This window comes from Arvicola amphibius, chromosome 14 (assembly GCF_903992535.2).
Source record: "Arvicola amphibius chromosome 14, mArvAmp1.2, whole genome shotgun sequence".
Taxonomy (NCBI): domain Eukaryota; kingdom Metazoa; phylum Chordata; class Mammalia; order Rodentia; family Cricetidae; genus Arvicola; species Arvicola amphibius.
Genome location: NC_052060.1, coordinates 21,014,766 through 21,042,753, shown reverse-complemented (window position 1 = coordinate 21,042,753; position 27,988 = coordinate 21,014,766). Strand labels below are relative to the sequence as shown.

The 27,988-nt window shown below is 41.4% G+C and overlaps 1 protein-coding gene across 6 annotated transcripts in view; it reads left to right on the top strand.

Moving 5' to 3' along the window:
- Positions 1-27,767, top strand: part of Ntng1 (netrin G1) — a 317,901-nt gene extending 290,134 nt beyond the window's left edge. For all 6 annotated transcript variants that reach the window (XM_038311558.1, XM_038311555.1, XM_038311553.1 and 3 more), the window contains one exon: positions 27,538-27,767. In XM_038311558.1, coding sequence (XP_038167486.1) covers positions 27,538-27,767 — 230 coding nt within the window. The remainder of the gene's footprint in view (positions 1-27,537) is intronic.
- The last annotated feature ends 221 nt before the right edge of the window (positions 27,768-27,988 follow it).

Below are 27,988 nucleotides of genomic sequence, written 5' to 3'. Positions count from 1 at the left end.
TTAAAGGCATGTTCCACCATCACATGGCTAATTTTGGTATGTAATCAGCTCCAGAAATAAACATTGTCAGTAATATCTGCTATAAGTAGATACCAGTAGATAACCTTAATGGAGAGCTTGGAAGGCTTTGCAATTGTCAATCAGCACTGTTATACCTATAAATGTAGATACCAATCATAAGTGTTGATATTTAAACCAGATTTTCAAGACAATTAACTGTGAATGTCCATTGTGGAAAAGTAGGAGGTTGCTGCTCATGGATAATGTCCTCAGCATGGCTTTCTTAAAGTGGAAGTGGCATAGATATAAGGACTTCAATGATTTTCCTTCGCTCATGAGGTAGCAGGCACCACTGATCTACAATTCTGTCCTCAGGAAGTTTAACGAAGTTCTACAGAGTCCTTGAACACTGAGCCCCACTCTGGATTGGTGAGTCCTTCCCCTGGGTCCCTGAAATGAGAGAACGAAGCTTACTCCACTCACTATGACTCATTTCTCTAAGTGTAATTGCATATCCTAAAACAGCAGTTAGAGCTAACCATCTACACAGCGAAAGGAAGAGTTTGCAGCTGTGTCCCAGTGTAGATTCGAATATAATGGAAGTTAAAAGTAGTCTGTGGTTTCCCTAGGATCAGGAAGACAGGCACCACCTGGTCTTAGCTCTAAATTTAACAGCAGTACAAAAAAGACTAACGTTCCTTTAGAGCATGATTTTCCATCTAAAACTTCAAGCAGAAACCAACAGTCAAAAAGGACACTGCAAACATGTTTGCTCTCATGCGAAGACAGGAGTTCACTGGTGATCTTTTCTGTCCCTCAGCGTGGTCCTCGTTTCCGGCCACAGAATATCATTGCTCACTGAAGAGTGTGTTTGAAAACATCAGTAGAGATCATGACCAAAGCTCCCCCAGGGAGAAGTCAGCACAGACAACTCCTATTTTCCCCTTCAGTGTACTTAAGATTTTCCTGCTGACCGTGTCTTTCTTTTCAAACTACAATGCCTCTAATAAATAGCAAAGAAATATGTCATGCAGGAAAATGTTGCTCTTAAAAAATTCATGCTATAAACATCTTATAAATTAAATTACACTAAAAGATATTCCAGTAACAAGTGTATCATGGGTCCTTGGTTGGCTTGGACATGCCAACCAAATGAGTATTTCATTTATTCTTCAAATAACCTCGCAAGGATGTCCTAGCACATTTATTTTATGGATGAGAAATATGAAATTTAGAGAGATTGATTTGTTCATACGAGTAGATGATAGAGACATTGAAAAGCCAAGCTACAGATCTGACTCTTTGTCTCATATGCCAAGAAAATTCAATAAAGGAGTTACTAACTAGACCCATGTCAAACAACTGTCCTTCACTGCTGAGAGGGGAACAGGAACAAACAATGGTCTGATTACAGCAGCACAGCTGTAATCAGTGAGGTGTAAACAACCATTTGTGTTTGTTAATGTCAGTGTTTGTGAACATGAGAAGCACAGCACAGGGGAGAATGAGCACTCTGGCTTAATACAAGTATTAAAGACAAGGATTAGCAACGGGTTCTCTCTCTCTCTCTGTGTCCGCTCCCTTTCGCATCACTTTATCTTCTGGCAGTAATAGTAAATGTTTATTCACTGCCTTCTGTGCAGTAAACTTGTCTTTATCTTACTCATCTACTAATGCAATGCACACTTGCACACCTCAGGTTACACAGGCTCAGCCCCCCTGGCTCTCAAAGGGACTGCTGAGGTGTGTACAGAAAAGAGATACGGCAATGAGCATCCTACTGAGAAGTAGGCCTAACCGTTCAAACAATGAGGGCTCGTGTCATTGAGGATACGTCAGTTCAAGTCCCCTATGTCTCTCCACATGAAAACATCCCTTGAATTTTCTGATCAATTACTCACATCTGGCAAAAATTCAAATAAATTATCAGCCCATTATGGCAGACCCTATCACAGTGACCTTCAGAAATCAGTGCCCCAAAGGAAAAAGAAAAGAGCGTGTGCAAGTAGTAACCTATATTTAATCGCGAATTCAGATGTAGGGGATAATGGGACCCTTATTTATTGTCATTGTTGTGGCAGACACTTTTGTCATCTTATTTCATTTCCCCTATGTCCCTAAAATAGGGTATCACATTTGGCATTTTATAAATGGAAAAAATAACTAAGCCGTGGCAATGTATAAAAACTTGTGCACAGTCATGAGATGTCAAGAGCAAGGAATAAGCCTCAGAAATCCATTCTCTCCCTTTTTACTCTACACCGATTACATTTATCCTTCAAGTTCTGTGTGCAGCAGACAGTGCTATGGTGACTATGGTAAGTTCTGTAGGGGAGACGAGGAAGATCTCTTGAGCATCAGACGCTCCCCCTGGTAATTTTCAGAAGGAATGAATTGTCAGTATTCACAGTTGCCCGATAGCTAGCTTGTGTGGGAGTCACAGAACCGGGGGGGCTGAATATTCAATGCTGGCAGAGAGATTCCCTTCTCTTCCAAAAACAACGGGCTCGTTCTTTATCAATAGCTGTGTTAGAGCTGGTGGAGAGTAATAAATTCCTGATTCCCTTTGAGGGTCCAATATTCTCAGACAGCCAGGGCAGCTGCAAAGTGACTCTAGGATGCAGCTCTGTGGTGACATGGATATTAACTGCTGCTGCGCCGCAGCCATCTCTGTGAAATGAGGTGACAGCCCTGAATAGCATGGCAGGAACAATATGTGGAAGCGCCTTTATTGTGGTAGCAGCTTTCACAGTCCATGTCCGTCTTACATGGTCAGGCTCCCTCTGTTGCCCTGGAGACAAGGAAAGGCAAGAATTCTCTTCATCATCGAATCATTAGCTGCTGGCCCCAGACACACTGTCTCAGCTCTGTGTCCTATGCAATGCTTGTCACCTGTTCTAGAAGGGCATGTGAAGAGACGTAGAGGTAGATTGGTTTGCCGGCTGCAAATATTGAAGACAGGACCTTTGTAAATGTGGACTAGCGGCCAGTCAGGTTTAGGGAGATGTGCCCACTCTGAGAAGGGATAAGAGTTTCTTCAGACTAAGATACAATGACTCATGATGATGGGAGTCAGGTCATTTCATCTTCATGTGAGGTGGGTGACTAATGAGAGACAGGGCTATGAGATGGGACAGCGGAGGGCATCCTGGAACTATGTGTGACTTTAACTCGAGTGAGTGGCTCTGCTCACAATAAAAGAGTACAATGACAGGGTGAGCCACAGGAATTTCTGAGCCACTCCACGGGCTGGTTGGATAAGTCATGGGTTCCAGGCTTGAACACTATTTGGTTGAACAAAATTGAAACTTCTTAAATATCAAGCAGGTTTCTCTGTTTGTGATGTGAAACTTTGGGATGAAGAATGGAGTCTGGACACATGGAATGCCAGTCTTGTTGTAGGTGCCCATCTCATTCTGGAGATTCTGAATATATAGGCTCGCTCTTGCTCAGGAAAATGAGTCAAACTTCTTTGTTTTCAAGAAAAGAAAGTGGACACAGCCAAAGTCTCAGTTGGTTTGTTTACTGGGAATATTGGCTGAAATTGAGGATACCCTTTGAATACTACACAGCACCTCATCTAGGCTGTCATCCTCCATGAGAGGTGAAGCTAAGGGGGATCCCTCTACTCCAGAATTAGTGACTCCATTAGGGTTCACGTCAGTCTGCAAATCACTTGGTTTGCCTATGCAATGTACACTGTTGCTTACTTAACATCATACAAGACACCAGACCCCAGCATGGATAGCATTCATGTTTTAATGGGCTATTGGCTCCAAGAGGTCCGCTATGAAAAGTGTCTCTACATGATGATTCTGTAATGATAAGTGTTAAGTGTGTGGCATTGTACCATAAAATCAATGTAAAATGAATACAAGATTCTCTTATAGAATCACTACATATATCACTATATGTCTGAAATTCTTACATTTGTTGCTCCATTGAGTTCAACACATACAGAATCTGGGAATAGTTTTTAATATCACAATCAACTATAAGATATATATATCTTGGGTATTCATGTAATAATCTGCTAAAAAATAGATTTGTCTTGAATTTAACTCCTTGTTTTGAGTAATCTAGAAAATGCTATTCATTTTTCCTTTTGTAATTTATTTTTCATTAAAATTTTGCAACAAGAATATCAGCATTCTTTTTAAAAATTATTACAGCTAGAATTTTACATAAGCTGCCAGAGCAAATTATTTATGTTGGACGACTTATATGTAAGGATATGTTTGTCTCTTAATGTTTTAAAAAAATTATGAATCTCATGCTATCTCAATAATATCTCAAAAAGCAGAACATTAATTTCCAGCTAGTTGTGTGTTACAAGTACTATGAGGAAATTTCTCTCAAGATATTTCTCTTTCATTTTGTATCAGAGAATCTTTATCTATGGAAAAGGTTGTGTTCCCACTGTGGCACATTCTATCCCATTAACAGTAGATCACATTTTCTCAAATGTCCCAAGTGCATATGGCTGCATATTCTTATCTATATGTTTGGGAGTCTTGTCACCATATGGTACTGTCAATGAGTGAGACACATAGAACAATAAAGGGCTCTTTCAGAATCCTCTTACTTTCAATCTATTATTCAGGTTAACGGGGATGTCACATTGGTTTCCCCATTATAGCACTACAGTGGCAATCTTCTAAAAATTGCGGACTGCCAGTCTAGGGGGGAGCAGAAGAACTTTCTATCGTTTCAACTTTAACTTCAGCCTACTCGGGAACTGTTAGAGGTGATTAAAGGAGATTTCTAGTTATTGTATTCAGCCCAGTAGTTTTGAAGTTCAAAACGTAAAAGGCACTTCTCACTATAAATAAACGGAGAGACAAAATTATTTTCAATGAAGTTTCAATTTCAGTGAAAATAAAGTAGGTAATTATGTTGGCTATTATTGAGGTCACTGCCTTCATTGACCATCTGGTTTAAGACTGAAAAATAGGTATCATTTGCGATATGGACAGAAATGAACAGTGTCCAATGCTTCCTTTTTAAAGTCTGGTAAATTCAGTTAATTCACATATTAACAATCTTCATGAGCCAATTACTGGGAGAAAAAAAATGACCCAGTGGTCTTTTAGAAGCTGAGAAACTCGGGGCAATGGGGGCAGGGAAGAAGGAAAGAAATATGTCATGTCTTATCATTAATTATCATTGCCACATTTCCATAGTTACTGTTTTTCATGTGACAGTTCATTGCATAACACTGTTGTATGCAAAAACACAGTGGCAGACCTGATTTATCATCCAGTTTCTGTGGTCTTTATGAAATCTTAAACTTTCTTTTCAAGCTAGGAACATTATTCCTTTGTGAGGAATAGGATTTAATTTTTCCCTAATTTTGTTCTATTGTCTGTCATCTTAGAAGGGATCAAAACAACACAGGAAATTGGGTGGACGCTCTTTTAAGTCCTTTCAATGCATAATGCCTATTCTATTTTTATTATTTTCTTCTACATCCAAGAAATGTCATTATCGATTTTTGTATACATGTTGCTGCTACCTCTTCTTGCTGGAGCATATCAAAGGAGAAAAAAGTTATGTTTCTTTGCTTTGTCTTCCTTTGCAGCTTTTCAAAGACATAAGCATATTGTTCAAAGGGAGCGAGAGATGCGTTTAATTTGATTTGAGTCTTTTACTTTAGGAGGGCTTTTATTCCCATATCCTTTGTAAAAATCCAGGTTCCGTTGTGTTGTGTTTTGCTTTCCTAACACAGAGGCCACTCGCTTGAGGTTATGCTATTCATTCAGCCTCAAAATAGAACACACACTTTATGAAGGTCTCCTTTTCTGAGTCCACGGCTGTCGGACAGGCTTTCAAAATACCCTTGCTGCGGAACAGAGATGTCAGCCTCAAAACAAGAGAGTAGGAGCTAGGGTGGGGGCAAAGCAGAGTAGAAATAAGTTGCCAAGAGGAAAACAGAAACCTGTATTTTCAGCTTGAGGTCATTTCTATGCAGTCAAGTGGTTAGGAATTAGTCACAGTCAAGATTAATGATTCTGTGCAGGTGGAGGAGGGGGTTCAGCAACATCCCCAGCAATTGCTCCTGACAAAATCCATTATGCAGTGACTCTCACAGGGAAGTGGGTGTTAAAACATCACGGAAATAGAGGCTGTAGCCACCAACATGTCACAGAGGAGATCTTCCAGGGCAGGGGTTGGGAAGGTGGTATTTTAAGACAGAGCTGAAGAGTTCCATACTCCTTGCAGAGCAGATGATTTACTTAGAGATATTCTCCTGTGGGTGGTAAAAAAAAAAAATCACAAATCAGACACCTGATCCACCCCCAACTACCCAGATGGACACTTGGGGAGTAGGAAGTGAAGTCAGTGCTGAAGGGACAGGAGTGACTTGCTACCAGCCACCCGCTTCCACACCCACACCTTCACTGACCTCTGCCCTGGCTTGTCTCTGCTCCTTCCTATTTGTTTAGAACATCGAGAGCAGAAAACATTTTCCTAGGCCAGGAGACAAAGCCCTGAAAAACAGTACTCAGAGCAAAGAGTGTGCGGGCAGTGTGGCCAGGTGCGGGCAGAGGCTGCTTTCAGCGCAATCGGTGGCAAAGTCACAGATGGCGGGTTTTGGTTCCAGTCACAAGCTTCATGAAGGCAGCAAGGATCTGGGGCCCAGTGACTGAATCGTCCTTGCTCCTTGTACCTCACTCTAAGTCCCCTAGCCCGCTGAGGTCGTTAGTGGCTTTGTTTACTATGACAAGGCTATCCTGCTCTTGTCTCGGGAAGAGAGAGCTGACTTCACATCTACTTTCCATGAGATGATATTTCATCAAGCAGGACCAGTTTTGCATTTTGGAATAAGCTTAGCAATTAGATGTACACAAAGAAATCCCATAGTTTCCTATCTGGACTATGAAATGATTTCCTCCATTGCTAGTGGTATAACATTGACTTCTTACAAATATTTATATACTGGCATCTTAGCTGTGTGGCCTGAGAGAGAAGTCTCAGTCCCCTGTGGAAAGAATAGCTGTGATTATTGGACTAGCGCCCTGCCCCGCCCCTTCCCAGCACAATACCCTTTAGCCCAAATTTAATGCCAAACTAGAAATTAGGAGGTAGCCCAGCTGTGGAAACAAATGCTGAAAACTGTCCATCTGTCACCAAGGAACCATCCCTCCTCCAAGGAGAATTTTCTGATGGATTGCCAAGTGCGTAATATTCCCCTGAGCAAGACTGCATATAGCAACACCGCTGGGACACGTTCTGTGTTGTTTAACTCCAGAGGGCCAGGCAGCGGGAATCGTGTCCGTAACTGTCTGATCTTAAAGCTAGAAGGTCAGAAGAGTTTAACTAGTTTAGTTTAGTGGGAGGTGAAAGTGCAATTAAAACCCGTCAGAAAAGTCTCAACAAAGCCCATTATCTCTGTTCTATTTTAGGCCCTTCATGGACGTGTGCTATATTGAATAACCTCCAGTTTGTTCAATAAGAATGTATGCAGCATGAACTGTGTCAGTCGCTGCTCTGGACACTGGGGTTAGCACAGTAAAGACAGACACAGCCCTCCAGCTCACGAAGAGGCATTCTCATCTCCGCTCATAAGACAATGTTAGGAGATGGGGGAATCAGGTGGAGCCCTACACAAAGGACTTTCTAAAAGGATATTGCTTCATCTGAGGGATCAAAAGAGGGATCAAGAGACAGACTAGAATGCTCTGGAAGATGAGTATTCTAGAAAGAGTATTCACCTCCTGATAAAGCCAGAAGTCAAGATTAGCCCTCTCATAAAACAGAAGGCAGCAAATACTGCTGGAGAATGGTGCGGGAGGTGGAGCTGAGATGGATGGAGGCAAGCATTGCATCGTTCACTACCTGGGAAGCCAGAATAAGTAAAGGGTGTGGATTTTATTCTGAGCCCAGTGGGCACAGCAGGACAGTGGCACGTTGTGGGAGTTTCCGTTTCGAAAAGAGTAACCCTGAGTGAGTATTGTAGCACTGTGGACAATGGATTTCATGTGGCAATGGGGAGGACAGATAAGAAAAAGTAAGATCCCAGAGGGTTTTTTGTTGTTGTTTTTGGTTTTTTTTTTTTTTTTTTTTTTTTTTTTTTTCAAGACAGGGTTTCTCTGGAACTAGCTCTGTACACCAGGCTGACCTCAAACTCACAGAGATCCACCTGCCTCTGCCTCCAAAGTGCTGGGATTGAAGGCGTGCACTACCAACCGCCCGGCAAGATCACAGTTTTCTAGGTGAGAGGTATTACCTCTTGTTCTGTGTGTAAGGTAAAGCAGATAATGAACATGGAAGGAGCCAGGAACTGCTGGAGTCTTGTGCCTGCCTTTGCCTTTGGTTCTAACTCTAAATTTCTAGACAGGTTAGGACCAACACATGCCTTAGCTTCTTTGTATTGACCCTGTCATGCAGGTATCTCATCTACCTGATTCTACTTAGTGGACAGAGAAATGGGAACACAAGCTATGGATGCTTGCTGTCTGGCATGATGCTCAGTCAGATAAAAGAGCCTAGTGGCCATGTCCTCAGAGCAGATTGATCCCAACCATTGCATATAATTTCATACGTGAGCCTGGAAGTTCAGACGCCTTCCTTGAATCTTGGATTTTTCATGTCTCAGGATGATGGTACCTACCTTAGAAGATTAATAGAATGAACTAAGTCAAAGCAGGAAATGTGCTTAGAATAAAGTTTACTACAGACCAAGTACTCAAAAAACTTCTGGCAGTTTTCACATTCTTTTTTATCATTTGACAGAATTGTGCTGCGTATGAGGATATATCAGCATGGTTCCTTTTCATCACTAAACCTAAGAAGTACTATATAAAGAAATCATTTTTTTAGATATTGCTCCTAAATTAAAGAACTAAAATTTGTTTCTTGCTAGATGCATCATAGTCAATTCCATTTCTTTTAAACCTCTCTGTAATCAAAATAATTACCATCTGTGGGTAATCTTTTTATAGATGGGTATCTGTTTTCATCTCCAAAGCTCTCATGCTAGGTGATAACCCGCTATACCCATTTCACAACCTGGGAGCTGAGACTCAAAAAAGTCAATTATCATCTGAAGATCCAAAGCTGGTGAGGGTGTGGTCTAGGATGTGACTCCTGGTCTGTATGACTCATAATCCTTCCTAATTTTCTCAAATAATGGGTAATAGACAGACTGCATCAGGCCACCTCCAACTATCAAACCCATCATTAAAGCAAGCAGGAAATTAGACCTCTCCCGTCTCCTCGCCCCGTGCCAGCTCAGGTTTTCAGTGTGCCTGGACTAGTTTCCAATTAAGAATGTTCTGAGCTAAATTCTTAGCCTAGTTAGCATGTATTGATCACACATTTGATGTCATTAGTCAAGCCACCAACATCAATATGAATTCATTATGGGTTTCTCAAGAAATAAAATGAAAAGGGTTGGAAATCTCTGAAAACCTTTTTTTTTCATTTGGTCATTCAATCTTTTCCCATTATTCTCACTTTGTTGCTCTTGGCAATGTAGTTTAGGCTCTATTGATGTTAGCATTGTAAGCTAAATCTATATTATATGCTTTATCACTTGGCCATAAAAATTCATTTATCTTGAAATTTGAGCATGATTCTTCTTTACTGACTGAATTCTTTGTCATAAAGTTTTGTTGCGTGAGTTATGTAGTCCGAGAAAGAACAAGATACACTGTCAATTTATGATTCTTTTGTTTCTTTCTGCTTATTCCTCCAAACAAGACAATGAATTTAAAATAGCAAGTGAATAACTATAATATTAATTACAGCATTTTTAGCTGTGTAAGCATTACAGCAAACAAAATCCAAGGTTCTCAGCAGAAAGTTGTCAAAAGATATATTTGCGCTTTCCAAAACTTGATTTTCAAACACTTTACTCCCTGGTCCATGTCAGGGAAGGGTCCTGATGATAATGTTGGGAATCAATGCCACGTGTTTATCAAGTTGGTGTCCTTATTCATCATGCATATCATCAGTGACTAAAATTCAATAATAACTATAATACAGGGGTAATGAAATGTTTGGGGTACGTTTGGAAGATTTAGAGTCATTATAAAAATACAAATTGTCTTTTTAGACCAGCAGTTCTCGAACTTCCTAACGCAGTTACTACAGTTCCCCATGCTGTGGTGACCCCCCAACCATAAAATTATTTCATTGCTAATTCATAACTGAAAATTTGCTACTTTTTTGTATCATAACATAAATATATCTGTGTTCCCTGATACCACCAACCTCCCCCCCCCCCCGGGAGCTGCAACCCATAGGTTGAGAAACACTGTGTTAGGCTATAAAGCAGGAGGCTTCTAGAACATGTTTCCCGTAAACCAGAATGAGTGACAGCAAAGAGAAGCTTCCATGTCTGTTTACACAGTCACCTTGCTTTCAACTCAGAACCTTTGAGATGCGTTTTTCTTCCTCCTCTTCTTAACACAAGTAGAAACACCGGCTTTGTGTTCAGGAAAAACATTCTATAGCTTTTCAGAGAACCTGCAGAGCCTGCGGGAGTCACACATCTGGCTCCTCAGGATGTGAGACCCCGACTGACAAGAAACCTCCCTAGGAATGGTCTTCTTCTCTTGCATGGCTCTTCCAGGGGTTACAGAAACAAACATCTATTAGCTGTATATAGGACACCAATGACAGATCAAATATATGATTCTATTTCAGCCTAGTTCAATAAACCAAGTCTTTACTGAGGTTATTTACAGGAGCATGAATGGGGAGTTACTTTCATAGGCTTCAGTGGCTCAGGAAACATCACTGAAAACTTCACCGGTACAGGTGACATCTCATAACCCCTGCATCCTTGCTTGGTACCTGCCCAGTTGGCAAACAGCTCCCCTGGAAAATGCCCACAACAGCAACTGAACATTGCTTACACCTTCGGAAGGGACTTATAACTCTCTCTTGAGTTTCATGAGCTCTTTCCCCTTCTCCACAAGGGAATGTTCCAGTCCTAAGAAAATTGCTTCGCAGCAACCTCTGTCTTTGGAAAACAGGTGTGCCATGTTCTTATCTAGTCTAGCAGTTTTCAGACTCATATGAACCTTTTACAAACAGTGAATAAACCAGCAGACTAGAGCCAGCCATAGCTCTGATTCTCAGCTAGAGCATTTAGCTTTGTAGGTAGACGTGACAAACACCAAAAGTGTTATAACCTGCAACGTCGCTAACCTGGTTAAACCTAGGTTTCCATCCGAAACAGGTGCTAAACAGAATGCAAAAATGCGCAAAAATATTAAAAAGTTAAGAGCACCTGGTGTAAAAGGCACCGCTGTCCAGAAGGGTGTTACTTGGATCCTTCTGGAGAATCAGACACAGCAGTGACGGCAGACACCCTAGAAATTGTGGGGTGAGGGGCAGCAGACGAGTTTAGATTAACTAAGAGGCCTCCACTCTCTGGGCCTGTACAAACACAGTCAGAACTCCAGACGATAACACCAGATAAGCCAACCTGAGTGTGATCACTAAATATGAAACGGCACATCCAGGGGCAAGAAAAGTGTCTGGTGCTGTACAGAGCAGGGTTTTGTTTGACCTCTACTGCCCAAAAATAAGCCAGTTTGCCTCTCTATCCCCTATACCTTTTTATGGGAATCATGTGACCGTCAAGCATGGCTTTAATCACTGGAGTAAAGTAGCCAAGATAGGAGCTAAATCCAAGACACAATTCCGTGTAAGACTTTAAAGTCTGTAAACATATAAACTTGATCCCTATCTACAGACAAGCAAAGCAGGGATGGCCACCATGTAAGACACTCTGGGCAGGTTCATGTGGGTAACTCCCTGTCACTGGGCCCAAAGTGTTGCCCCAGTCAGTCTCTGTTTTCTTTACTCCTCACTCCAGGCTACTCTTGTTCTCCGTACAAGAAAAGAAATAGAAGCAAAATTTATAGAATGCCATTAAAGGGAGGGTCTTACCTGAAACCACCTCTTGAAGGCAGGGATGAAGACTCAGATTACTTTCAATTATGCTTCGGAAAGGATTTCTTTCCTCCGTAGCCCTGGAAACGTAGAGGTTGTCTGACAAACCGTGATTTGGAAAGTAAAAAGTTTCCGGGAATTTCCTACTACATACCAGACAAAAGCACAGATACTTAGGATTCAAAGATTAAAGAAATGCCTGGGGTTACAGAAATAAAAGATATCTACTACCTTCACTGAAAATGTCAGCAAATGTCTCCCTAGTGGCAAGCACCTGATCAGTGTGGACAAACGAACGTCGCAAAGCAATGGCTCACTTCTGATAGCTTCCTCGGTAGTTGGGAAGACAAGAAATGGACTGGAGAAGGAAACTTGGTCATGGGCTTAGTAGAACTCCAAAATACGTGGTACTTTGAACAGAGCGTCTATATGGTCAAAAATTATTCTATTTAGTCATACATATTAACTCATTGAATTTATATAACTGTCCTTTACAATAGACATCAGGCAGGAAATTAACCATTCTATTAATTAAATGATGATTGGTTAAATGACCCGCAGAATCATCTCTTGTCTGGTGAACCAAAGTTTAAATGCAGGCTGTTAAAACTCCGTCTTCATTGACATCTCTGTATGTCTCACTTCGTAGACATCTGCCACGTGGCTTCAAAGGTTGGGAAGACATCTGTGGATCCAGGCAATCAGGGAGTCTTCGTGGGTGGGACTTGTCTAGAAACAGGACCTTGACAAATGGGTGGGAGAATTTAGCAAAGGGCAGACCCACAGCAGAGTCAGAGTCAGCGTGAGCTGGGGGACGATGAAAGGATCAGGAAAGGGAGTTGTGGAAAGTGCTTCAGAGTCAAAGAGCTGTCCCTCCTAGTCTCACACCTTCTGCTCTACTGCTAGGTGTCCCTGGTAAGATGCATAGGTTGCCATAAAGTGGAATAATACTAATACGCACAATGGCTTATTCTGCCAGGGTTACTGGAATATTCAGTAAGGTGGACATCTATGACCTATGTCAATTTTCCAGTACTTTAATTTAATTACATCACAACCAGTGTAAGCCCGTGTACATGTGTGTTTTCTAGCAGAAAGAAAGGACTGTTTCCTAGAGCCAAGGCAGATGATAGAAAGATTCTAATCACACTCCTGAGGGGCCCTGGCTACCCGTTATCCATTAGCAGCGGGGGGGGCCACTGAAGGCTGCAAGCGAGAGGAGGAGCGGAGAGCACTGGTGCAAAAACACTTTCCGAAGAAACGGCAAATCATGGCTGTAGCACTTCTGCGCAATTTAAATTAGGGGCGAAGAACAGACATAAGTTGGGGGGGGAAGCCGATTTAGAAGCAAAAAGAAGCGAGGGGATATGGAATATGTTGATTTTTTCTATATATTTCGTTTATTCACTCACAGCAAAAATACTCAGATATTCATTGGAGCACAGTCGTTAGAAAGTGCTCTTCTGGGCATTGCATGACCAACAAACCATAACAAGCAGATTCCTAATCTTAAGGCAGTGCAGAATTGAAGAAAACCGCATTAGTTTTAATTAGGAGAATAAATTGCAAAACCTAAGAAGTAACGGTGGAAGAAGGCTGAACTGCTGTAGGACTTGGTATTTTAAACATGCCGGGTGATGGCTCTTCCTGACTTCCTCCTACATCTTGTTCATGGTTGCGCTTAATCTAACCTTGGTAAGACCTCAGCTGCTTTAGACAGAAACTCTAACATCTGTTCCCTGTGCTTTAAATAATGCACACAGTCTCCCAATTGTATCCAAACCAATCCACAATCTTTCTCTTTCCACATCTGAATCAGATGTCCCCAAAGGAACAGCTTTCACACGCTTCCTGTCAGTCACATTTTGCTCATTGAAGTATCCCCCTGCCTCCTGACACTCCACAACTTTGCTCTTCTTAGGAAGAGCTTTCAAATGTTGCTGTGATTCTTCAGAGACACCACTGCCCCCTCTCGGGTCATATTTTACACACCTTTTGCTCCTGTAGCTATCAGGACAGGTCTCCGTACTCTTCAACGTTCTGTTTGAAGTTGAGTTTTTGTGAAGTTCTGTTGCGTGAAATGAGGAAGTTTCAGCAAGACTCACTAGCTTGCTTAGCATCCCATGAAACTTTTTTCCTTAAGTGAGGGGTTTTTTGTCGGGAGTTTTCCTCTGACTTAAAGAAAAGCCACCAGTCCTCAGTAGATAAATGGTTCTCCTATAGCTGAAGGAATTGTTGGAGTGAACGGAGGTGTTCTTTCCTTCCTGTTCTCAAATCAGCAAGAACTTATTAGGCATCAAGGAAGCTAGAATTTATTAATGATAAAAGTGAGTTAAAAGACACCAAATCCACATTTCATGAATTTGTTTTACCTACCCAGACAGAAGGACCTGCACTGATCGTACCATATACTGTTTCTGTGGCTCTCGGGGTCTCTCTTTTGATTGTAGGACTTAGAATGATGCCTGGCAGTTACAAAGCAATTTGAGACAATCACGTGATCCTTCCTGTTCACAGAAAGGTTCCATAGAAAATGGCTTGAAAAGGGGAGGCATCAGAAATACCAAATGGAGAGTCCGAAGTAATGATGTCCACATTTAATCCTATGTCTTTGGATGCCACAAACATAAACAATTAAATATTAAGCCTTGCGCTTCAAATTTTGAAAGTCTCTGGAATTTGTAGATGGGAAAAGGGCAGTCCTGATCTGCTGAGGTCAACAACCAACATTACTGGGATAGATGTGCCTTATGGAACTTCGTCTGTAATTGGTCGTTTCTTTGTCCTTTTTGACCCTCAGGGATGTATTTAAGAAAATTAAATGTTTGGGCTCCAGTTGCATCAGCAAATGCATTTTTGAAAAATTAAGCAAGCATTTTCACTTGTGGAGTCAGGCATCCCTAAATGATTCCTGTCACCACTGGTGTCACAGTCGCTTGATTCCAATAACGCTGTTTGCCTCACCTTGAATTATTGACCAGGCCAGTTCATTTTGCTCTGACATTGGGCATTAACCAAGGAAATGGCTTTGGGGGGGGGGGGGTCGCAACCCTGACATTATGAAATCACCTCTCAAGACTCAGTGTGGACATTGTCAGGAGGTGGCTATGGGGACGGCGAGGCGGCAGTAGACAAGAGTGACTTACAGGGATTCCCAGAGGAAGAAATCGTTAAGAGAAGTCACTGCTGTGTGTGTTTCTGTAGTTATAGTTCATACTTCAATATACCTGCTGTTTCAGAAACCCTAAGAGGGTTTAGAACCGTAGCTAGGAACTCTCTTGCCAGTATACACTGGGAAAAATGGAGTCTCTAAGGAGACATTTGGCTATAGCTTGACAAAAGAACCTCAAAGTTATATTTTGGCTTTATAAAATACTCAAAGGGTATTGAAATTCTGTCCTTAGACACACAACACAACAATACACACACCACACACACACACACACACACCGGAACTAATGACACAATTACACCTTTCAGCCCTAGACACTTGTAATTTCTTAATGCGGGATATCCAAGGCCCATGGCAGGTTCTCTGCCGCCTTCTCAGGATGTACAATAACTTGAAAATGTGTATTCAGCAACAGCATGGGTTTATAATAGATTATTTCTCATAATTCTTACATTGTTTTCGATCCACATCTTCGTGCTCATGTTTGTGATGTCCCCATAACAGGTCCGCACCTCTCTCCTACCCAAACATACAGCAGCTCTATGCACGCCTTTCAGCCTATGCTACAAATTAACTAATCACCTTCCCAATTGGAGAAATAAACAACAGAAAGTTACCAGGTTTCCTTCAAGGCCTCCGAGACACCTCTTCTTCCCATCATATCACTCCCAATGCTTTGAGTGCTCTCTACGTAATAAGAGCCAGTGGTGTGTTGCTTAGCAGAAAGTGACATGAATGCTTCTGGTCCCTCATCTCCAAACACTGGCCGTCCTTTCTCTTTCCTTCTCACCTCCACCCCTTTCCCAGGGATATTTTGGATTCCTCGGAGGAAGAAATTTTAATATGTGTCCTGCCCGCCTATTGTTAATGCTTCTTTGAACAACAGCAACCACAACAAAAGCCCATACATGGTAACCTTTAACACATCATGGTACCCAGTCTGAGTTGGAGGACAGACACCTCCAAGTAGTTTTCCCACGTGTTCCTGGTTTGCTTCTTGCATGTGTTGTCCATCTTTCACCTGCGCCTCCCTTCCAAACACCACCCTGTGAGTGCCCTTCTCAGGTCAGCTTTGGCAGATAGCCGAGCTCCTACTCCAGGTGACTAGAATGAAATCACCAAGGCAAATTTCCTGCCATTTTTCTTGCCCTCTGACCATTAAGCTTTCCATATCTAGGAATCTGTGTCTGTCCACTTCCTTGCTTATCTGTCCTAATAGTTTAGCTCACATGTTGTCTGCTTGCTAATGATAGATAGGCACACACCATCATAAAAAGACAGAGGAAAAAGCTAGACAATTTTTTCGTATGTACTTATAATAGTGATTGAATATCGAGGTGAGTGCCTGAGACAATTCTGCATCATGATTACCCAGTTGAACGGAGAACAGGTAACAAACAAGAAGAGATCGCCTATGATACAGACATTTATAAAGGCAGAACGTCACAGTCCTCAAGGCTCAAGCTTGGTGAAAGAGGTTTGCTTTCTTGAAGTTGTTTCAACTATGATTCCCTCTACCTGGAGAAGTCATAGGATATTCCATCTCAGTGATGACTGTGACTTCATCTTAAAGGTAACAACTTCTAGCCATTTGCTTTTTCCGTCATTACTTACCAATAAAAATGGACATCTGTCTTCAGATTCCATTAACTTCAGAAAATTCTGCTGGCGCCTTTCTTGCCAGGGACTGTGAAATGCTTGGTAAAATAAGGGGAGACAATGTCTGGGACACTTGTTATGAGGATAGGATCATGTAGGAACTCACTCATTTTCTGAGATATTTTGGGACATTTAAGATTAATTGATAGCTTTACTAGAAATATATATTAATATCACAAATACCAAATATTGTAGAACGTGATGGCAGGATTCATTTCTGAAATGAATTGCTTTTATCATTTCAGTAAAATATACCTTTCCCAACAAAACAATAAATTCTTTTGGATATGTAAAGAGGTAAGAAACCACACACACACACACACACACACACACACACACACACACAAAGCACTGTATATTTGTTCTTGGCAATTCAAAAAGAATAAATTAGTATAAAGATAGAAGATTTAACTGATAAAAATCAATTGCTACTCTCAACAGCAGAGAAAAATGTGGGTCATATTTGGTTATCCCAAATTCTTTGCTAGGGCTTTCATTATATAAGACATGGAGGTGCAGATCTGCATTTTGGAGCAGACCACGGATGAACACCTCATCATGAATAAACCAGCCCGCAGCTGGCCTTTCTCAACCGGCATAATGGCTTTTACTTGGGAAGGATGATCTATTCCTGGATATGTGTTGCCCTTGTGTGTGAATATGCCCTCCCATAACAGCCATCTTTCACCTTGAGGCCCAGAGTAGAGGTTTGCACACCTTTTCATTAATGAGAAAAGTGTCTTTCAGAAGCCAAAGGAGAAAATCTGTGATTTCCTCAGTACTATCTTTATAATAACCCTGCCTATATCTGTGTCTGAAGGTGTTGACCTAAATAGGATTTCAATACATCATTAATGATCACTTTGGGAAAGGTGCCCAGCCTTAGGCTTTTAGGATTTGCATCAGAATTAATTCTTTCTCAACAACAATTGAGGCTTTTTGTGTGGTGTAAAGCCAAAGTCTTTAAGGAATTTAGATGGTGCTTCTTCCTCCAGTCTTGGAGTTACCTGTCATCTCTTTTCCCTACCGGGGATACGACAGCCTGTAGCTAGTCTTCTTTAAAAAAAATATGGGGGCCTTTTTAATGATGTTGTAAGCAGTGCTTTCCTTGGCTAAACAAGAAAAAAAACATCACTACCGTAACAAGCGCTCTGATAATAGATGAACCACAGTAGGATGATTGCTCCCTCGGGTCAGAACCCGCTGTCTCTGATTAAGAAGATGAGGCACATCTGACCACTGAGCTGACAGCCTCCACGTGGTGTTTGACAGGCACTTCAGCCCCATTCCTTGGACTTGTTACTTTGCAATCAAGAAGACTGGATGTTGTCACATAAGGACCATGCTTGGACCACCTATATTTCTGAAGGGTACAGGCACAGACAGGAGCACAGGTTGAGAGCAAGCAACGAGGAGTCTTTCCGCATGATCACTTCCAGCTTTCCGTCTGTTACTTCAGTCTGTGCCTGGTTCTCTCTAACCTTCAACATTAAAAAGGTGAAGTTGAGTTGGGAAGCAGAGTAAACAGGTTGGTGGTTATCTCCTCATCCCCTCCCCACCACACACACAACCTTATTCCCTTGGAAACAGACCACATTTCTGTATACTGATTGATACAGATGAGCACACATTAAATGAGTATAAATTTCGCCTCTGAAAGAATGGGTACCACCACTGCAAAGTGACCTTGCAAGACTGTGGAGTACACAGCAACTGAATACAAATGTTCACCAACCACATGCTTTGACTCCAGGCTCTCTCTAGATTCATATCCACAGAGCATATGCAGATGCTACCCTTCGAGGGAGGCCGTTCACTATCCTTCTCCCTTCAGGTTTCTTGGATTGGAGATGTGAGGAATTCATTACCCTGAAGAATTAATGCTTTGCTCATACACCCTGAATTTCTTGTATTAAGGAGAAGGGAACACTAACAAAGCCTACTTGGGTTGTATCTTGTTCCTTGTAGAACACTTCTGTAAAATCCACCTCCAGCCTCCCACCAGCTTGAGATGGGAAAGAAGACAGGTGTATTATCTCTGCTTTAGAAGTGAGGAAAGAGCATACTAAGAGGTTAAGTGATTTCCACAAGTTCACCCACCACATTATCCACAGAGATGAGACTTGAATCCAGCATTTAATTTTTCTCACCCTCCCTTACGCTGTTAGTATATGTGAGAGACAAACACTGTCTTGTTCCCATGGGATGCCAACCAATACTGACAGGCAAAGCAAGTCAAATGAAACGTAGTCACCAAATCTGTCAAACAAATCAAAACACACAGAATTACACATGTCTAGCAATTTTTAGATATCTTATCAAATGATGGAGAAATTCCTCATTATTTTCTTTTGCAGGGGTAGGATTCTTATTCCTATCAGTCATGCAGAGCTGGGGAGACAGCTATGTTAACAGCACACTTGTTTTGCAAGCCTGATGACCTGAATTTGATCCCCAGAATTCACCTCACCCCCACAAAAAAAAATCTAGGCATGGTGATTCAAGCTTGCTAATCCTCTACTGGGGAGGCAGAGGCAAGAGAATCTCTGAGCTACCTGGCCAGTTAGCAAGGCATACTTGGAAAGTTCTGAAAGATGAGAGATCCTGTCTCAAAAAAAAAAAAAATGGTGATGATGCCTGAGGAGGAACACCCAAGATCATCCTCTGGCCTCTGTACACATGTGGGTGTGTGTACATGCATACACACACACACACACACACACACACACACACACACACACACTCCTAAAATTTAGTCATGCAAATTAAACCCAAAAGTTTAGAAAAGCTCACTTTCTCTAATGTTATGGTTCTCCTTGAAGGACAAGCTTGACAAGCCACGTGCGTATATACATATCATGTTGATCTGGCTCACTATGTGTTCAACATCAGAAAAGTATCTGGTTAAAAGACACAGACGGACAGATGTCACTAGTCAGTCCATGATAAGGGCAATGTCTCCAAGTAGAGTGTGACTTCTCGAAACCAGAATTCAAAGTTAATGGCTCCTAACCAATTTCCCTACCATGGTATACCATCCCTCATGGCCACAGGTGAGAAAAAGATTAGGAATATAGTTGGTGTGCCTAGAACTTGCCCCCAAACTCCACTGCAGTCTGCAAAGTTTCTTCATTCCTCAGAATTTAACCAGCATGTTCTATTTTATGTCTTGTTCACAATTTAGTAAAGCGGCCACAAAGGCTGTGTAAATGGGTCATAATCGCAGCTCTTCAGCTCCCTGCTGCCTGAATGAGTCCTCGGTGCAGGACACATGCCTTTGTTATTACCCCGTTTGGTAGAGGTTATTCACTCTTTGACGTTTCTTTGCAAAGGATGGGAACAATTTGGAACATCTTTCCCTCAGCGATCCTGGGCTCAGTTCAGGTGGGGAAGGTAGAGGTCACTTTATTAATACAGCCATCAAGGAAAGCTGGCATGGCAACGCATTGCATCGATTCCTTGAAGTACAGGAGGCAAAGCCAAAAAGAGACACTTTCAAGTCTATAAATACAGACCCAGCGTTGCTGGAGCATAGCAGCAGCTCACGGACAGGGCCAGCATAAATGTATGACTTTGAACCAAACACAAACAGAGAAAGAAAATGTCTCTTTGGTAATGCAATGGATCATTGTGACCATAAGGGAATAAATGACCCTTTCAGTTTCTAAAGGAAAAATGAATAGAACAAGGAATGACACTAAGTCCAGGCTGTTGCCCTCTTTGAACAATATATAGGAGCAGTTTCTAGGTCTGCTTTTTGACATGCTCCAGAAAGACTAATAGAACAGAAAGAAATCAAGATTTTTGTAATTCGTATTTTGAAAATAGTTTTATACAAGGTTGTATATAATGTTCAAGGACCCCCACATACCTATACATACAAATGCTTACATACATACGCATACTTATATATTCATACATGTGCACATATAACACATATTAGATCCACTTATACATACATAAGTATGCACACACAGACACACATCACATGCTCTTACACATACACACGTGCACATGAGCATATGCAAACATACAAATATATATACATGTATATATGTATATACGTATGTACATACATACATATATGTACATACATACATACACAATGCACACCTACATGCCCCCCCACACACACACCCTGAATAATTTAGTGACATCCTTCTGGCTTTCCTCATCTAAGTTACAAAAAAAAAAAAAAACAGGAGTAACAAAGGAAGTATTGCTTGTTCCTAGTTTCTCCCCATGAAATTTAGAGTGGATTTATAAGCCATGACAATTATGAGAGCTTGTTTATATGCTTTTGTGCCTTACTCACCAATGCTGTGAGCAGAGCTATCCTAAGACCCTGCTGACTTCAGCCTTTCTACCAAAACTCCAAATTTTAACTTCTGACCACACAGCTCTGTTTTGGTCTCACATTAATACAACCTTACTTGCCAACATCCTATGAATATCTCAGGCACACTTTTTGAAAGCATTTCAAATACTGGAGCATCAGAAGGTAACAGGTTATGTGGCATTATATTGGTCATGCCATAAATAAATTTTTTTCTTATAAACAGCAAAAGGAAAATATAGTAAAGGAAACCCTACCAAAAAGAGGTCAAGCTATTACCAAAGGAGTATCAGCTTTTTCTGTATCTAAGTCAGATTTTACCATAACAAAAGGAATTGAATATATCAAGTAACTATTCAAATCAATCCTGGGTCAAAGGTTATGTGAGGGATTTAAAAAGGCAGCCTCCTGTTTACTGAGATAAGACACCCCTTTGCAGTCAATAACAATAAAGAATGTCTAGATAAACTTAAAATAAATGTCACCAACTAAATTCAGTTTGAAGCTGATCCATATAGAAGAACATCAAATAGAGACATAACTGGGAGTTACACGTTAGGTGAGATTCCCCTGTTGTCACTTAATCTACAACTTCATGCAGGGTAGAACAGAGAGAAATGGGCATTGTACTGGGATGTTCATTCTCATGCCAGCTCCACAAGCTAGCAATGATGCTTAGAACCTTGTAATGTAATGTGCAGAGCCCAGTGCCAAGGAACACCACGATTAAAGAGCAGCATCTCATTTTAGTTCATTTTGTGTTGACTTAACAGAAGGTCACAGACTAATTTATAATAATAAATAGCTATTTAAGAGCTAAAGTTCTCTTTTTATCATAAAGTGCCAGTATTTTATCATAAAATGCTGGGAGACATCACATGGTAGAAAGAAAAATGGCCATTTATCCCAACATGTGAGCTTTCGTTCATCCCTGGTAATACTTCTAGAAGGCTCCACTTCTTAAGAATGTTATAATGTCAACTAGACTTCAACATGAAGGAGCCAAACTTTGAAACCATAGCAGTCTCCTCCACCTGGGAAGACAGAAATGATACTATCGATGCAAATGTGTTTCTCACTCTCAGCCTAGACCTCTGGCATTTCTACTTTTATTTTTGTGAGAGATGATTTGAATTTGAACTTCCACTTGACCAATAGAACTCTAGAAGTTGGAGCAATTCTGAAATGCTATTAACCGATACCTCTGTCCCATCAGTGTGGTTTGAAACCACATTCATTGAGGTGAAGTGTGAAATTTATGATCTAAGGAGTGGTTCCCTAACTCCTGGAGTCAGCCATACCTATGAGTACAAACCACTGTACTGTCTGATACCATTCCCTGTGTTTTTCCTGACCCCTCCCTTCCATATAATGTGCAATTGGCAAGGACTGCCATTCAGGCTCTAGCCTAAGCTGACATGAGTTTCTTCATCTAGATCTTGTCTAGAAGGTTTGCAAAGTGGCTATGAATGCTGGTATAACTGCTTCAATGGGAGTAAAGGACAAGGATGCCTGTGGTCCTCTTCTCCTTTCACTGTACACGGGGTTAAGAAGGCAATCCGCTCTAGTATTTCTGACCTACCCACCTGCAGTTTCTTTAATTCCAATGGCTGTGCATCTGTAATCTTGATGTTAATTTGATCTAGAATTGACAAGCCTGCTTCCTGTCCTTTTTCCCAGTGTGCATCAACGACAGCTCTTTAGTTTCATAGATATGAGTGCACTCTGAGCCACAATATCATTATTTTACTCTTTACATGGGTTGAGGAATAATTCCTTGTTGGTGAGAGAGGAACTTGTGCCAGAAATTATAGGACACTGAGCAGCATCCTTGACCACTACCCATTCATGGCATGCTATCTCGACCCAATCATGACAATCAGAAATATAAATAAATGATCTCTAGCCACTGCCTAATATCCTACTATCCTGGCAATCATAATCTCCAGGTTTTTGTAACCTACTCCTATCAATTAATGTTCAAAGACTTTCACAAACTGTTATTTCCTTCAGCGTTCCCAGTGTTTTTTATAATCATTCCAAAACCCTTTCTGGCTGATTCAGTCCCTTGAGACTTATATTACACATTTGCTCCGCCCAATTCAAAGTCCCCTTCTTCTCCTACTCTTCCACCTCATATATTAATTCATAGATGGTCTTCCATAACAGGAAAGTATGTTTATGATTATTTTCATAATCATGTGACCATTCCATTTTATTGACATTTTTCTTCCAACCATTCTTCATGGTGTTGCTTTCTCTGCATATGGCTGAGACTCTGGGCACTCTTCATTTGGACATGGTTGATATTCTACCACCATGAGATTGTGTACTTTGTGATGGATGACAATGACCTTTACCACTCATGTTCTATATCTCCATCTCCATAACAAACTGTCTCCTGGACCTCAAAGTAGTTTTCCCAAGTATTATATAAAACATTTTAGAAGAATTTACAGACTCCTAGCCAATAAGTCTAAAAAATATTCATTGACTTCTCTAACTAAATTCCTTTCTTAGTGCCTTTCCTTAATAAATTTCTTTGTGACTTACCCACATATTCAAATTGCTTGTTATGCAAACTACCTTCAGGTGTGCCCTTCCTTCTCTCTATTGCTCCAACCTAGCCCCAGCCCATTCTTTTGAGTGTCTGGTCTCCTTTCCACCAGTCTACCTTTGTCTAAATCCATCTTTCTTTTCCCTTCAAAACTCCAGATGCCTCACTTACCTTTGACAGTTTCCCATTGCCCATTTCCCAAACTCTTCAGAGTATACATAAAATAATCACAGCTTGAATGCCCCTAACATTCTAAACCCCTTTGTCCTATGTGCAGCCCGCCTTCCAAGCACAGCCCACCCATCATTCACTGAGAGAATGTTTGCGTCTCTCAGTCAAGTCCCTGCCAGAAAACAAGCTTTTCTAGGTATTTCAACAGAGAAACCTTATTAAAGGAAATGGGCTAATAAGTATTTGAAGACTAAACATCACAATATGGCACCAACGTAACTCTTGGCCAGTAAGTGCTCATGCAGGAGTAACTATCACTCAGAGGTTGAGCAATGACAAGAAAGAATGGGGTCTTTCCAGAAACCAATAGGGTAGATGAGAGACTTCATAAACCTTAGAACTACATCTCCGAAGAGGGCTGATGCCTGCCTTGGAGATACGCTACCAGGACGGTGCAGAGTTCCACGTGGCTCCGTGAGAAACTGGTTCTGAGTAAAGATGAGCAAAGGAAAGCTGAGATAAAGAACCATTGCTGGGCAGGCAAGCCATTAAGAAGGAAGAGTAAAGGAGCTTCACACACCCCTCCCCTGCTTTCCTTCTCCGTTCCCTCTGTGGTCCACTGTTGGTGGAATCCAGCACAACCTGTAGGGATTTTGTTGTAAAAACCAGAGAGGGGAATCAGTGTTCAAAGGTAATTACTGAACAACCTAGGTAGCCCCTTTTCATCTCTCTGCTTTAACGCACACAGTCTCCCCATCCATGGTGCTCTTTGACCTGCATCTGTCTTGTGTGCACCATTGTTTAGATACGACTGTTTTTCTATAATTTTTTCGATTCTCCAAAACATAGGCACCATCATTTCTGTTCACCTAACATTTTTCAAATACTTGCTTTGTGGTCTTTTTCTGCCTTGTCTGACTGTCTCTGGTTGTGTTTGTTCATTTTCCCACCAAATTGTGAACTCCTTTAAGGCAGTCAGAGTGGTAACCACAAAAACACAGCAGGATGCGAGTCAGGTGGCTGAAACTAATAAGGGACGTTTTAATGACATCAGCGCTAGGTCCCTTTTAGAATGTATTTCATCTCCTTAAGTAAATCAGAGCTCCATGAGAACAGAGACTATGTTTTGTATTTGTTTTTATTGTCTCCATGGTGTTTAGTACAAGGCCTTACATGCTGAAGAAGAGCTCCTTGATACTTAACCATCTAGTTTGTTCATTAATCAACAGAATTTTGGTACTAAATGACATGAAGATGGAGCATGAGGTTATAAGCATCAGGTAAGAACTGTAGCTAGATTTAAGTGTATTTCTAGCATGTGATCCCAGCCATTAGATGGTATTGTATGCACGGTAAAATCCTGTTCTTGTTGAATTTTAATAGGATGGGCACTATCAAGAACCCAAATGTAATGTACTTTATCATAAATTCTAAAATAATAAAATGTATGCTAAGTTCCATTTTTTCCTGTTTATTATTACTCAAGATATGTTCCCCAGGTCCATGAGATGACTAATCCTAGGCTACATCTGTTTCTTGTGTATTTATTAAATTTTTTCACAACCATCCAAAGCAACTAGCAGATTATTTACATGTAGGGAAGGTATTGAATTTTAACTTAATCACCGGCTTCTTAGAAAAAAAGAAACCTCTGCTCAACAGCTGCTTTACATTCAAGTCCGAGAGGAAGAAAAATAGCTTCGCAAAAAAGAGGGGAGTGATATTTAATTAACTATTGATTTCTTCTCAATTATTCAAGGCAAGCAATTATCGATATTGATGGAACAGATATTTCCCTATGTCTAGTGCCCAAATGAAAGGAAATATCCCATTCTGCAATCTGCCTCCTAGAACAAGAAATGGTCAGAATCTTTAACTTTAAATGGAAATGGTTACCTGGATCTGTTTATTCCATGTTGCTGCAATTAAACAGATATTTCTTGAAGTGTAAGCAAAATGAAACCCCTAATGCCTTTGTATACTTTCCCAATGAACAACAACAATACACGAGGACTTTTATCTGCTTTGTCCAAGAATCTAATCACCCTGTGCTTAGGAGCCGTGCTTCACAGGTACAGATCTTGACATGCCAAGAAATGACTGACAAAATACCACAACTTGGGTTCAGTCTAAGCCACCCACCGAGAGGCAGCTTGTATGCTTGATGCTTATAATCCATGTGACACTGCCTTGTGTACCAGCATTTCAAACATGAATGATTTACTGGTGCTAATTATACCAATGTATTATGCACCTGTCTTCTATGTCTGCCCAGAATGTTTAGGAATGTAGTCACACTGAACCCTGTTTAGGCACTTCATTATTAGCCCTGTGGATGCCCAGTGCCACCTTTCCTCAACCCATTCATACACAAGAGCATTCATATGTTTATGTGTGTGAACGGAGTCCCTCTTGAAGACCACATGAGTATTGAGTATGATTAATAGACAAATCAAATGCTATTTACTACTGAGTTACTTCTTGGAAGGTAGGAATTATTTGATGAAAGTGTTTTGTCTTTAATAGCACCATTGTGGGGTGTGTGTGTGTGTGTGTGTGTGTGTGTGTGTGTGTCCATGTGACATCTTTGGAGAAATCAGGCCATGTCCTTTTCTTTGAATGAAATCTGTTATAATTTACGAAAAGCTCCTTTTTCTGCTCTGTGCCCCGCCCTCTGTCCAGAGTGGTCTGCGTGTTAAGTGCTTAAGCAGCAAACGTTGCTGGAAAGTGCTCCTTCTTGGCTCTCTTATTTTTCGTTGTTGTGTTAATTTCCCTGGGTTCTATTTAACATTCTGCTAAATCAGTGAAACCTTGATTATCTAAGAGAATACAAGACATTGAATTAATGAGGATAACGGGAATTTGGAAGATATGAGAAATTATTAGAGGTGAAAGTTCTGTGACAGAGGCTGCAAATGAATTTTAGCCAGGAGCTGCAGCTTGATTTTCCAGCCTGATTCCATTCCTTGATGGATGTAATGAAATTTTGGTAATCAGGGTTTCACCGTTGCATTTATTACTGTTCCCAAATCAAGGTAACCTTGGGCTCTGCTTCCCATATTTACAAAGCAATAAAAACCCTAATGGGCTGTCAGGGACAAATGTGACTGCCCTTCCTCACATGCCTCCCACGAAACAAGCTCTCCCTCTTCCCATCTGGCTGTCACCTGCCTGGAGCATGCTCCTTTCGTCACATCCCAAGCCTGCATTCCCCTGCTTCCCTGTGGCCTCTTTGCATGCACAACAAGGCTGGAATTGGTGCAGGGACGATGAATGTCCTGACCTGAGAGGTTGTTGGTCATTTTAGCAACACCGCTTTGCATCTTAATGAGCACTCATCCGACTTCAAGGTTCCACATTCTTGTATCAGGCACTTGTCCTTTAAAAACTAGGAGGTCACGAAAGGTCCCGGGTACATAAGAATTTCCAAACCAGGAGCATTGCATTATTTAATATTTGATAGCCCGAACTGGAAAATAACAAAGATTGCAGGGCAAAAGAAAAAAAAAAGAAAAGAAAAAAACTATACGAAAAGGCCTAATATGATGAAAGCAAAGGCAGTCAACTACATTTGTTTGGAAATTGGAGTCACATGCTTAGTTTGTGGAGGGAAGGGGGAACACAAGATCGATAGAGAATTTCTTTTTTTTAAAGCTGAAAACATGATGTTCCAGATGAACTTAAATTGATTCTGCTTCTCCTCCCCTCCCCATCCCTCCCCTCGTTCTGCAGCTAATGTCTGCGACAATGAGCTTCTACACTGCCAGAATGGAGGGACCTGCCACAACAATGTGCGCTGCCTGTGCCCAGCCGCCTATACCGGCATCCTTTGTGAGAAGCTGCGTTGCGAAGAGGCGGGCAGCTGTGGCTCCGACTCCGGCCAGGGAGCACCCGCACGGGGCTCCCCAGCACTGCTGCTGCTGACCTTGCTGCTGGGGACAGCCAGTCCCCTGGTGTTCTAGGGGTCACACCAGCCCTCCGACAGGCCTGTGCTGTGGGGACGCAGACACAACCCAAGCGATTGCTACTAACATAGAAAACACGCACACCCACTCCAACACAGTGTACAAGCGAAGAGGGCAAAACTGAACTAAGCCATATCTCTCAGACCCGGACAGCACATCCGTCGGAGTCGAGACTGTTCATCACTGACTCCAGAGGAATTGGCAGCTGTTGCTGTTAT